Raw genomic sequence first — 13,726 nt, 5'->3', positions numbered from 1 at the left:
CACTACCTGCAATCCTACAGGCCTTTTTTAGCCAGGACTTTGTTCTTTGCAATGCAGAAATGCAGCTAATTAACTGAGTATTTAAGCCCAAATACATAAAAAGACAGATTTGTGTAGGAGAAAGATGATTTCCATTTACAACAGAATACATTAAAGGAAAAAATATTAAGGCTTGGATGTAAATTTTAGAAACTGATCTGGGATTGTTTTATGATAATATTGTACTCATCATTGTGCGATCTGGGAATACTGCAACATTGCTAAAATGCAGTTCAATGGGATAAGATGCACGAGTGGTCACATGATCACACAGCTTTTACCCAGTCTACAGCCATGCTAGCAGCTCTGTGAGGTTGTACATAGATACATCTGTGCTCTGAGCTAACTGCTAACGCTAGCATGCTAACATGCTCACATGACAATGCAAATGGTGTTTGTTTTGCAGGTATAATGTTTATTGTCGGAGCTGCCCGTTGTAAACATCCAGCAAGGTTTGCAAAGCCATTGACTCAACTTATTATCATACTTAACAAGTTGTGTCGTCACACTTTCCTTATGCAATGAGACATTTCGGATGCAGCCACTTCTAACTTTTACCCTCTCATAAAAAGGCATTAATTGGACAAACTGTTATTTACAATCTGTCATATTGCTCGTTTCTTGTTTTGTCTGACTGCAATGTACCAATGTTTCTCTGTTCCCAGATCTGAGCAGTTAACTGAAACAAACTTGTACCATGTTATTAGAACTGATAGGTATAACGGCCAAACCCATGAAATTAAGAGCTGATATGGATGGTTGATCAAGCTGGAGCATGTTTCAAAGGAGCGCATCCATCTCTCATCTAGCACAGGTTTCTGGCTCATGAGATGCCATTATGCTCAGTCAGTGAATCAGCAAGTCAGTCAGTCACCTAGTTATCCAGTCATTTGGAGAGTCACTCTGTAACTGAACCAGTCCAGTCAAGCTGTGAGAGGAAAGTCCAGCCAAGAGGGCAGGCGCTACCCAAAATCCTGATGATTTCCAGATGAGAGCCCAGACGGCCTGGCCTGAGTGGAGAACACACACACACAGAAAAAGAAAGAAAAAGAGAGCGAGGGAGAGGGAGAGGATGGAGGGACGGAGGGAGGAGGCAACAGAAAAATGATACAGTGAATGAAGGAATGGTCCTGCATATGAAAGCAGTGCATGTGAAATGCCAAAACTCAACAGTCCAGGGCGTCGTCCACACCGTCGTGATGTTCATTGGTGTGTGTTGAGTCGTGTGAGTAGATCTGTGCATGAGGATAACCAACATGAGGCGTTGGTGGGCTCTGCTCGTCGTCATTTACCTGTCCATCCACCTGGCAGCCACTCAGCACCACAGGAAAGGTAGGACTAGGTAGCACTTGGAGGGGCTGTGCAGACTCACCTGCTGCATGCATACATTGTGTCTCTGTCTTGTAAAAGTCTGATTCAAATGATCCTTTGTGCACAAACTGTAATCGTTTGCATCCTTATTTTCAGAGAGAAAAGCCTGTTAGAAAATGGAAATATACATTCATGGTGGTTCAGTCTCGGTGTGCTTCTGTGCAAGAATGTGTTTATCTTCTATCAGGATCTTTGCAACATGCAGGACATCCACGGATCATTTTCCAGAGAAAAGTGACTGGCCTGTTGTTACTGGATCCACTCACTGAGGAAATTCCTTTCTCAAGACTCACATAGCTTAGAATCTTTGGATAAGTCACATGATGCTCAAACCGGCTACAGGAGAGAAAAACACTGGGGCTGATGATGGTTCGATCGTTTGGTTGTTGAAGAATTCATGCAAACCATACATGTGTCAGAGTTTTACTACGAACCTGGTTTCTGAGAGGTTCGTCCTCACTGTCAGATGTCACATTCTGGTGGGGAAAGTTGGATTTATTCATCTGTTCTAAGCAGTTTACATTTTTAGGGGTTGTGACAGAACAAGCTGTAAACACAACATTAACATGTTATCACCTTGTTACGCAGAAGTCTAATGTTCAACTTCCTCTTAACTCTTCCTCTTCCACCTCCTGAGGGAAATATCTGCCTCTTTCACTGCTCCACTATGTTCACAAGCTACTGCAGATGCTAACTTTGTCTGACATTTGCTGCTGGGCAGGTAATGTATAGTGGATTTATGTGAATTTACCAATGCAGCCGGAAACAAGGTTGATAAGAGCTGTGAGACTGAATCAAAACAGTAAAACCAAAACGATGAGCTGAAAGACGATAAAACGCTCCATAGAGATCATAGAAATGAGAGGAGCCATTCATTTTTAGTGTGTTTAGTACTACAAATCACCCCTTACACACTAGATCAAGTCATTTTCTCTATAAAGAATACTTAAGAAATATTGACTGGTGCAGCCACTGAAAACAGATAAAAAACAACGACTTTTCAATCCCCAAATCCAATGTGGTCTTCTCTGGTGATACTACATGACTTTTTAACAGCTCAGCCTCTCATAGATTTGTCTCACAGTGGGAGCATTGTTGAGGGCGCCTATGTTTACATTGTAAATAGTATATTTTGCATCCAAGTTGCTGGAAAAGTGCAGTTTGTTTGGATTCCATCATCATTTGGAGGTGAATTGAAAGGCTGAGAAGAGGAAGGGCCACTGCGGTTAAGTTTTTATTCTCCCATTTGTCCTTTTCACCCCCTCTTACCATAAGCCAGAGGCATCCAGACGTCCATTTTGTTTTTGTTTTTGTTTTTGTTTGTTTTTCCCCCTTTCTCTCTCGCTCTCTCCTTCTCTCATCAAGACGTCCCTCCAGCCAGGAATACTTTTTAGCCCTGCTAATTAATGAATCTTTGTTGTTCCCTCATCTCCTTGCAAGCAGTTAGCGGGAGATTACAAGTTCCCTGTCTGTGCATAATGACATTGGGGGAAGCCTGCCCAACCAAACACTGATTGTTTGGAGCACTGGGTGGGGGTGGGGGGGGGGGGGGGGGGGGGGGGGGCATGCATGAGGGATGAACAGGCTTAGAGCCTGGGATGTTGTAAGCAGGGAAATCTATATTACATATTTAACCTGAGAGGGAACGAGACAAATCAGCTGGAAAATATTAACATCCTTATTGTTTGTGTAATTTTAATATTAAATACTAAGAAATGGCTTTTATGCTACAATTGCGAAAACAGTGAGGGGACATGTTTTAATTTAAGTTCATACTAGGACACCAACACATGTACTTCTTAATAGAGTCACATAGTGATTGAATGTTCCTCATATATTTCAAGGTCTAATCCTTAAGCAAAAAATGTTGGTTGTTTCTAGCTTGGTTTACCTTGTTTTACCGCACTATTGCTGCACTTTTGGGCTTGTAAATCAACATGATACTGGATATAGTGTAATATTGTCAATGCACATCAACAACCAGTTCTTACTTGTTCTATATCTTTGACTTCTGTTGAGGCACTCTAGGTCTCAGAAATTGGTGCAGGAAAATTAATCTGCACGACTTTGCAGATTTTGAGTTATTGGTAAATTACTGTAGCTGCTAGGCTAACCGCTAGCACAAGCCAGCTAGCCAGCCAGGCTAGCAAGTCACAAAAGCTCTGCAAGGTTCTTTCAGTTTTCTCTGTACTTTGCCGTTTAATCCACCTGGCATTTTGTTTTCTGGATTGCACCATTTCATTCAATAAGACTTATTCCAAGCTGGCTAGCTTGGTTGCCAACGAGACAATATGTTCGCAAAGTTTATCCAAGTCTGTACCATCAGCTCCTGTCTCATTATAGTTTTTAAACCATCCTTCTGTGAAGCAGTTTATATTCCAAGAAAGAAAGGTTAAAGAAAAGTTAATGGTACAACACAGTTAATAAAGAAGAGCTTCCTTCATTTTGGATGTTCTGGGCGCTCTATTCTCTTAAACATCAGAACAACCAAGATGGTTTACAATGCATCAACAGTGCATATTAAATCAGCCTTCACCAAAGTTGAACATGATGTGAAAAATGCCTAAGTGTGCAGATCCACTGATAGCAGTGATTCTCTCTGATTCTGCTCTAACTCCAGAGCCCTCCATCCCCTTCCCTTCTCTCCCTTGGCCCTCAGCTGTTCCCACTCCTTGTCATCACCTGATCTCGACACCCAGCTGCGCACCTGTTCCAAATCCTTTCTTCAGCTCCTCAGCGTCCTAATCCTTTCTTTCAGTTCCCTTGTGGATATCCTCTGTTTTTAACCTTCTTCCGCCTGCCTGTCTTACTCTTGTGTTATACTTTGACTGCTTTTTTGTAGTTTTTGTCCCTTTTTCCAGTCTGTTACTGAACTCTTTTTGACCATTTAGAGTGAAAACCACCTGTTTTACTGCCACAATTTTTTTTGGTTTATGGCTTTATAAATGGGACACATGGCCTGTTTTTGTGTCTACAGCAGTGCTGCTCCAACCATGCGAGCATTAATCAGACAACATTTTCATTCCAAACTGCAGTTTCTGCTGCTGGAAGCATAGAACATACACTTTTCTGCATGCCAAGAACTATAGCATTACAGGAAACAATGGCAGAGAGTAGTAGACAACTTTTATGTAAAACATAAATGATTAATTTTAAATGTAAATCAGCAGCCTCCTAGCTGTCATTCCCCTGTAGTTCCTCCATCCTTTAGTAATATAAACCTTGTTATAATGGGCATATTGTCCCCTGGGTGTGGTTTTGTTCACACTGACAATGTGGGGCATTGTCAGTGTAAGCTGGAGTGTCTCTTCAGTATCTAATATGACTGCACAGGCATTCCTCCTGCTGCTGATTGACCATTTGGGAGTCACTCACTCAACAAGGAGTATTTTTCTTCACCTGCATGTTGTGATGCACTTATGGCTGCACGTCAGTGTTGGATCTAGGGAAATCATTTCAGCTCTATTGTTGCTTTTTTGTGGTTAATCTCTCAAATTTGACATGTACAGGTAGATGCCATTTAGAGGAAATATTTTAACACTTATAAATAGTTTGCAATCTTAGAGCAGAGTTAGATGAGAAGAATGATACCACTCCCATGTCTGTATGGTAAATATGAAGTTAGAGCCAGGAGACTGTTAGCATAGCTTAGCAAAACACGTTGCTCTTTTGGATGTCAGTAAAAGATCCTTGATAATATTTTTACAGGATGAGGGTGTGTTCTCAGACCACTCTCATGTCTGTACAGTAAACATGAGGCTTAACCCTGCAGCTAGTTAGCTTAGCCAAAAGACTTGAAAAAGGAGAAACAGAATAACAACATGTTCTTCTTCATTTTTACACTTTTGATTTATTTAAAAACTAAACAAACAACATAGAACATATTAATTAGTGAGCTTTGGAGGAGTTGCTTGATGGATTTTGTTGCTTTGAACAGAGCCAGGCTAGCTTGGCTAAGCTAAGCTAAGCTAACAGGCAACTGGCTCTAACTATATATTTAGCATATAGACATGAGTGGTGTCAATCTACTCATCCAAGTCTTGGCAAAAAAGGAATAAATATATTCTTCACTTAAATGGACAGTGAGGGGAAAACAGGATTTACTGACTTGTTTGGCGACTGGATAAAAAATGTTAAAAGGCGGTGGGCTTGCACTGGAGGACTTTGGACTCTTAGACTCAGTATTTCTAAAATCCCAGCTATTGTCCTGTTGGTTGGGGCAGATTTAAGAGGTGAAAGGTTTGAGATAATACGTTGAGGATCACTCAGTTGTGCCAAATTGGTGGGTTTTATTTATAGAGCTACAGATTCTCTTTATATTCAGAATGGTGGCCAGATTATGAAAACAAAGCTGGAGCTGCAACTGGCAGTCATCCAAGCAGGAAGCAGGTACATGGGGAGATCAGCCAGTGCATGTGGTTTTGGCTGGCTTAACAAATGCTTTAAAGCTAAACGTATGAGGCTGTGGGCAGCGGGGGTGATCATTACTGCAGAATTGGCAAGGCAGCAGACCGTAGATGCCACTGTAGGGTAGAAGGACACTGGGTCTGAATTCAGATGGAGCCCACTGTTTATACTGTATACCTCATTAAGATCTGTCTGTGTGTGATCTGTGTGTTGGCATACACGCTAAGTCAAGAGCCGGATGGCAACAGTGTGTGAAACAGTGGAAAAAGAGAGTGAGGTGTCTGGGGACGCTGAGGAAGGTTTAACAAGGCTATGAATCCCCTTTCAGCTCTCATCAACTATCTTTTCAGCCTTCTAGTGTCATCAAATTGGTCTTGGAGCCTCACCCAATAGATATCATCAGTGGTCATAATATAAACAGCATGAGAGAGGAAAATATGGACAGGATTACTGTGCATCCTTCTGTGACGAAGATGATGGTGTAATAAGTTGTAAGTAAAAGTAATGACACTGCAAAAATGAGTATTAGGTAAAATGTCAGGAATTAAGGGTGCAAAGGAGTGTGAGGAAATAACACTTCTGGTTATGTCAAAGACATCTATGTATTGTGTTGTAGAAATATCTACTGATGTTAGCATCCCAACCAGCTAGCTTCAGCCCGTCCTGTCTTGTAACACCACTTTGTACCTCAAGAGGCCATAATCTAAAAGTATAGCTCTGTTGCCCACAGTGTAAACACCAACAATCCCACAGAGCTCCGAGATCTCAGATTAAGCTGAAGTCAGCTATTAGTGCCGCTAGCTGCACGGTTAACTGAGCTATTTTACAGCTGCTAGTAGCTACAGCTAAAGACTATAATGAGCAGCAGCTAGCGGTTACTCTGGCGATATGCTGCCCCCTATTGACCTTAATCACATCTCCAAATAAATGGTTATATTATTGTGTGTCTGCTGGGTGTGTAAATAGGCAACTGCACATATTCTTATCCATTACCCAGTTCACTGTTTGTCCAGCAAAGTAAGTAAACACTAGAGCTGTTCGATAAATATGGGCTAAATTAAAGCATAGGATACTTTCTTCTGCAATGCTGAGAGACAAAAGTAAATAACAAAAAAATGACACTGTACTGAAGTGCCAGTACCTCAAAATTGTACTTAAACTAAGTACTTGAGTTGATGTACTTGGTAACTTTCTACCTCTGGATAAGAGGAATTGCCTCTGGTTATCGCCTCCAGTAAAATATGGATTTCATGGTATTTTATCATAGAGATTGGGCATCAGCAACTGTGAGCGAGGTGTTTCATTCCAGCCCTGTCTGGACACCTCAGATTACGGGTCCCTGGTCTGCTACACATGTGGACACTTTGAAATCTGACCAAATGAAGTCAGCAACACCTGCCCCTCTGTGAGTGTGGATATCTCACCTCTGGATGCACCAGCCACTGCCACTTGTAAATATAGGAGCATCTGTAGCTCAGGTCGAAGACCAATTACCGTCTGCATAGCTGGAACCAGATTCTAACACATCTGCATAATATTTGAGCAGTAATATATCTGTGTTTGCTCAACCTCTGGCCCACCCACATGCAGGGCACATTGGATAATGTGGTGCCTAATTTCTTTAAAACAAGGGAGATCCTCTAATCCAATTTCCTGTTCTTATGTGTTTTAGCTCTGTATCCATCTGCACATAGGATAAAGCGTGGGACATATTCGCTGCTCAACCCCACGTTCCAGCGTTCGGTGGAGGACGTCAACCTGCTTTTTGAGGTCAGTTTAGATCCTGTGGCTTTTGAAGTCTTGAAATAATTCACGGCTCAGCGGTTCATTACTGGAAACCAATTTAAATATGTTGAGAATTTAAATATGTGGGAAAGATGTGTCCGAGTTGCACATTTATGGTCCACTGTTCACTGCTGGAAGCTCCTGCTTGAAAAATGAAGATACTGTGTACTGCTGCTGTGCTGCTGCTCATGAACAGAAATGTGAAGTATGTGTTTACCCAGAATTTTCTGGCCATTGATGAATGGAACATTTATTGAAATCGTATGTCTTCAGTTCACTTCACAAAGGGGTAAATAAATAGTGTCTTTTGGTGAAGTAAAACCTATATAGCAAGTTAGTTAGTAGTGTAAGTAGATGGTTCTTTTAGTATTTGTCTTGATGGACCCACGTGTCCCAGATCCTGCTAGCTGGAATGCAGATCCAAGGAGCGGAGCACACCATGCTGATCCCGGATGAGGAGCTGGCCTCCCTGAGGAGCGTGGAGAAGCTAGAGGTAATCTGTGACGACGTCCTGCCCAAGAGGCTCTCCGACATTCGCCGTCTGACAGCAGAGCTCGGCCAGCGTCGGCAACCTCTGAGCCGCCAGGACTTTGAGAGGACGGTGCTGACTCTGGTGTACGCGGCTCAGACGCTGGCTCGAGTCAGCAACCAGCACCAGAGAGAGGCGTGGATGGACGCTGTGATACAGCTGTTCAGAGCCATTCAGAAGGACCTCAGACCTTTGTGAGGTGGTGTGCATGTCCTGGTTTTACACGTATCCTACATACAGTCTATACAGTATGCACTAAAGTATATACTGAGTGTTATAGTGTACTGTTTTTGCAGTTAGTTTACAAGAAATCATTGTTTGAGTAAATAATCCAAATAACCCGAGGTATAGTAAACCTTTCTGACAACACGTTCCCACTCCCAACTCTTTTTATTCTGTTTACAAAGGTCAAAAATGAACTTTCAAACTGCAAACTTTCAACTCTCGAATTTACTTTGGTAATGCACCTTAATACTTGTGATGGTAATAAACAAACATGCAGAAGCTGTAGTTTATGCCATTGTGGATTCAATCATGTGTATAATATCTTTTTGTCCCGTCTTTAAAAATTTAATCAGAGAGAAACCAATTCAAGGTAATATGACAATATGTTTCTTTCATGTAAATTGCATCTAAGTTATGAATCGTTTTTATACTAGAGATGAAGGCAGGAAAGAGTCAGTATAACCTGCAACAAAGGTCCCTCTCTGGGATCGAACTGGGGACATTGTGTCTTAAACAGGAGACCGAATCCCTGATTTGATTGCTTTATGAATTGCATTACTCCTCCCAGCTCATAAGCGTGCAGTTCTTCCTCCTCTCTTCTCATTGTGACCGTAATGCATTATGTTTGATCCTACTTATTTGTTCATTATATGAAAATTAAATAAAACCAGCAAAGCGTCTGTGCTCCACGTATTTGCGTGAGCTGCAGGAAGGCCTCATTAATCAAGTGTGTCCCAGTGAGCTCTAATAAACTTCCACATGCTTCCAGTCTGAACTGGAACACTGTGGCAGTTGCCGGAAATACATTATGAAAGTGAGCACTTGAGTACTTGCAAATGTGTGTATTGTAATGGACCCACAGTTTGCATACCGACTTTTCTGATTATTCTGACCTACTTCAAATCAAACTATAAGCAGTGCATTAGTTTGACAACTCCATGCAGAGTCACCGCCGCCCTCCTGGGCTGACTGTGGACATATTTGATGTCATCAAATGACTTTAGACGGCGTTAGATGCTTTGCTCTGTCTAGAAAAGATTGCTCAGCTCATTTGATGTGTCACTAAAAGCCCTTTGAATGAAAACCACAGATTTGTACTTAAGAGTCTGTGTACATCAATACCACTGATTGCTCATTTGAGCAAACTGTAAAATGTTTGATAGATGTTTGCTTCAAGGCTACACATTTCCCCACTCATTTTGGGAAATAGGTACTTGCCGTAATAGACTTTCGTGCAGTTCACTCATCTTGGAGTGGATAGAAAGTATATATCTGGTTTGTTTTCCCTCCTTGAGTCAATTGGTTTTACATTTGCTTACATTCTAGTATTTTGCTTCAATTCAAGCTTTTATCCAGCCTTGGAAACGCCGGTTGCCCAGTGTTTGTCATTTCCTGCCACCAGAGCCGCGTGTTCTCGTGTTCATTTAATTTCTGAAAATGTATATGATGATGACGGGAATTTTTCTGCACGATTTCCAGTTTCTTTCTCAGCATGTCAGCATTCATCCGATGCCCAAGCGAGTGGCGCTGACTCGGGCGGATTGATTGATGAGGAGGTGAAGACTGTAGTGATGGAATTTCCTTCCAAGACAGAGGATCAGCCTTCGTTCCCTGCGCCGCTCTAACGATGATGATGATGAGTTTTGGGATGTTTCTGGCCACTACTTGACAGAGTGTAAAGAAGCAGGGATATTGAAGAAAACAGCACAGCTCAGGATTTCAGTCAAGTATCAAGTTTCATTAAGACCTCTGTGCTCCATGTGCAACCCTGATTCGCAAAAGTTGGGATGCTTTGTAAAACGTGAATAAAACAGAATGCAGTCATTTGCTAATGAGCTGTATTTACTGACAGTAAGTATTCCTGGGCCCATGTAGTAATATCCTTGATACAATCATGTGTTCACAACATGGTGAACCTTGCTCCATCCTCACTTGTGAACGACTGAGCCTTTCCAGGATGCCCCTTTCATATCCAATCATGATACAGGGTTGTATTATATGACAGATCATAGTTTTGGGCGGTGATGACATTCATTTCTAGTATGAAGAACAAGAAATATCCTCAAATCTTCAATTTGAGGATATTTGTGCAATATTTGCAAAGCCAGTCATTTGATTTTGTTCTGTAGCTTCACTGAATCAAGAAAATATTGGAGAGACATTTTCGTCATATTGAATTGCAGACCCACTTGGTCAATCCACAGCTTAATAGTCTCAAAGTTTTTAAAATGACTCGCTGCGCTGCTTCTCTTTATCTCCATCTCCTCCTCTGTGATTATGAAATTGATTTGATAAGAGAAATGAGGCTTTTACCTGAGCTACTGACTTTATCAGTATACCTGGTGGAAAATGAGCCTGTAATATTTCATTCATTTAGTGTATTATCCCTAAATGTCATGTATAACCCTCAGCAGAATAATACATGTTGAGAGAGCAGCCCCAAGTGGCTGCAGACGGAACTGCAGCCGTGGAGTTCTCCCTCTGAAACCGCATGTTCTCACAGCTTCATCATATTATATGATAAAGCTTTCTGCTTCTGTACATTTTTGATATTAGAGAGACACTATTAGATTAACAGAATCCTTATACGATCACCCATTTATAAGTTATTTCAGGACATGATATCATGCAGTGACCTAAAAGATTGAAAGATTAAAGTAACAGCAATACTTGCAATACTTACTTGGCGTGCTGCAGCCTACAAAGTTGATCATGAAGAATTATATTTAGTAAATGTAATTTAAATGTTCGTTAGAATTATCATAATTTTACTGAAAAGCATGGCCGTTAAATTATCATATAATGAGCAATAAAACAGAACATTACTATAGCTGCCTACCATTATAACTAACAGCTTCCTGTTTCTAATGGTAATGAACCTGAAGATGACTGCACACAGCTGGTTTCTACCAAAGGTATTTTTATGAAACAAAACAATTTAGGTTTGTACCAAATGCCTGTGTCTAAACCTGTTCTTTATCACTCTAAATATGATCAATTATCAGCCACACTTTGTCACTAGGTGGCAGCATTTCCAAATATAATTTCCTGTTGAATCCTCACTCATGTTATCAGTTTTGTGTTTTATTATTGACTTCTGCAGATGTTGTGAGGAATAAAGTAATAGCATGGCATGCAGTAGTAGTCATACTCTTCTCTTACTTTCTGTTCTGTCCTGAGTTCACGTTGCGCATGTTGAACTCATCACAATATGTTTTGTTAATGCTGACACGTCATGTGGGCTGCTGACAAAAATCAACCACGTGGCGTTTCCAAATTGATTTCTCATTTTCTGTTTCTGCAGTGTTTGCATTTGAGGTGGCTTAATTGGAAATGAATCTTGTCAAAACTGCAATGTGTCTCTCCTGGTAGAAATACTTTGTGATCACCTCCAGCTGAACACCCAGTTGTTTCAGCTCGAGCTTATCAGCTGCATATGTTTTCCCCACAGCTGTCAGGCATATTTTCATGCTTCAAATCTCACTCCGCTGCCAGAGGGGGACCGATGAGATATCACAATGTGTCACATACATACACACCGAGCGTTTCTGCACCAAATTAAACAGCTCAATACTACCTCAAGAGATTCGATGCATTTTTCCCGTCTGTTAGTCAGATGAGTTACGGTATAACTTGGCTTCGTCTCCCCGGATGTTATGAGAAAATGATTCAGGATCTCGAGCATCAAACATTGAAAACACTCCTCTGGCGAAAATAAGGCCAGATTCTATACTTTGAAGATCCTTTAACACATCGCGCAAACATTTCCTTTAATTAGGCAAATCGCTGTCATTCCAAGTAGGAATGAAACACTGAATGAAAGCTGTGACTCAAAAACTCCAGATGTAAGAGGGCGATTTATGAGCCGCAGCCACAAACAGGCTGAAGTCATCACCATGTGCCTGTCAGCTCGCATCGTACCAGCATCTTGAGTGGGTGATTTTGCAGTCTTCCTGCATTGCTAATACCACTTTCACTGACACCACCCTGCATGGTCTGAAAAATGATCTTTAGGGTAATGATTGTACAACTGCTAAGGATTTAGCATTATAGCAGCTCATTAGCTGAAACCACAACTCCAGAACCAGGTCATGGTCATTCTTGGAGCTCTGTTATTCTATGTGGTTAATGTGCTGCGTCTAATAGTAGCTGAGCAGGACCAGCGGGGGAGACTGCAGATGGGGTAGATGGATGGACGAGAGTGGGATACCTTTCTGTGTCTGAGAGCCAATTAGACAGAGAGAGCAGGCAGCCCGCTCAATGCAGCCTGCTGCTCTCTCTGGCTTCCAGGAATCTTTTCAGCAAAAAACATCACTGACCACCAGGGTAGATCGCAAGCCGTGAATGAAACAGAAGAAACAGTGCTGTGTGGATCATGCCTGTCCTCACAGGCCTCCGTTCGGAGTCAGGATTCAAAGTTTCTCCTCATTAATGTCCTTCAAATCAAACAAGAGCTGCCAACAGTTATCACAACCGTCCCACTTCTGGGAGACTTTCCCACCAAGTTGATTTGTTGGGTATAACACAGTTTTTGATAAGGCATCAGGAGAAGGAAAGTTGGCAGGCCATGGGATAGAGGATAATGCTCTCTAACCCTCCCAAACTCTTATCGGACATTGTTATGAAGAGGTGCAGGATTCACATGGGAGCCGTGGTATGCTGTTTTTCATCACACTGCGGGTCCCCGATTTGATTTGGCTGAGTCCAGTCACAGGTGGAGCGATCTCAAAGGGAAGCCTCAGTCTGCCCGTGAAAGAGAGTGAGTGATGATGCCGCTGTGTGTGAATGATGTTCTTGGTGATTTTATGATGCCGTCTTATCTCACAGACCCTCTTAAGCCCTTTTTCGTTTGGGGGATGGAACTTAATCCTCCAGTCAGCCGCCAAAGGGGCCAAAACAGATGAGATCTACGTGAGAACTGTTTCAAAGCTGCACCAAAACAGTACATCTTTTTTCTTATTAAAGGAATACTTCTCTTGCTGAGAGTGAAAAGATTGATAGCAGTGTCACATCTGCCTGTTAGACGCAAAGCTACAGCCAGCAGCCAGTTAGCTTAGCTTAGCACGAACACTGGAAACAAGGGGAAATAGCGAGCTTGTGTTATAAAATATGCCTACCAATGCCTCTAAGATCATGAATTAACATGTTATATCTCATTTGGATAAAAACAACAAGCTGTGGTTGACAAGATGGCATTTTTACTACCTTTAAGCTAAGCTAACTGTCACAGGCTATCAGAAAGAATGTGAATAAACATACTTCTGAGAATGTGGCACTATCTACTACAATTTTTTTTAACATCTTTCAGCTCATTGTTTTGATTTCACACACCTCACTGTTACTGTTTTGGTTCAGTTTCACCACCATCAT

The 13,726-nt window shown here is 41.6% G+C and overlaps 1 protein-coding gene across 1 annotated transcript; it reads left to right on the top strand.

Moving 5' to 3' along the window:
- The first annotated feature begins 1,206 nt into the window (after window positions 1-1,206).
- LOC139350952 (protein FAM180A) lies at window positions 1,207-8,329 on the top strand. The gene is made up of 3 exons (XM_070992626.1): window positions 1,207-1,371; window positions 7,490-7,587; window positions 8,000-8,329. The coding sequence occupies exons 1-3, from the start codon at window positions 1,281-1,283 to the stop codon at window positions 8,327-8,329; spliced, it is 519 nt and encodes a 172-aa protein (XP_070848727.1). The 5' UTR covers window positions 1,207-1,280.
- Window positions 8,330-13,726: the final 5,397 nt, after the last annotated feature.

The sequence above is a fragment of the Chaetodon trifascialis genome, chromosome 22 (genome assembly GCF_039877785.1).
Source record: "Chaetodon trifascialis isolate fChaTrf1 chromosome 22, fChaTrf1.hap1, whole genome shotgun sequence".
In the NCBI taxonomy this organism is placed as follows: Eukaryota; Metazoa; Chordata; class Actinopteri; order Chaetodontiformes; family Chaetodontidae; genus Chaetodon; species Chaetodon trifascialis.
Note: the sequence above shows the minus strand (reverse complement) of the source record. Positions and strands in the feature narration are given on the sequence as shown.

Coding starts and splice junctions, on each gene's coding strand:
- LOC139350952 (XM_070992626.1), top strand. CDS start 1,281: ATGAGGATAACCAACATGAGGCGTTGGTGGGCTCTGCTCGTCGTCATT. Junction 1,372..7,489: donor CACTCAGCACCACAGGAAAG/GTAGGACTAGGT, acceptor TATGTGTTTTAG/CTCTGTATCCATCTGCACAT. Junction 7,588..7,999: donor ACGTCAACCTGCTTTTTGAG/GTCAGTTTAGAT, acceptor CACGTGTCCCAG/ATCCTGCTAGCTGGAATGCA.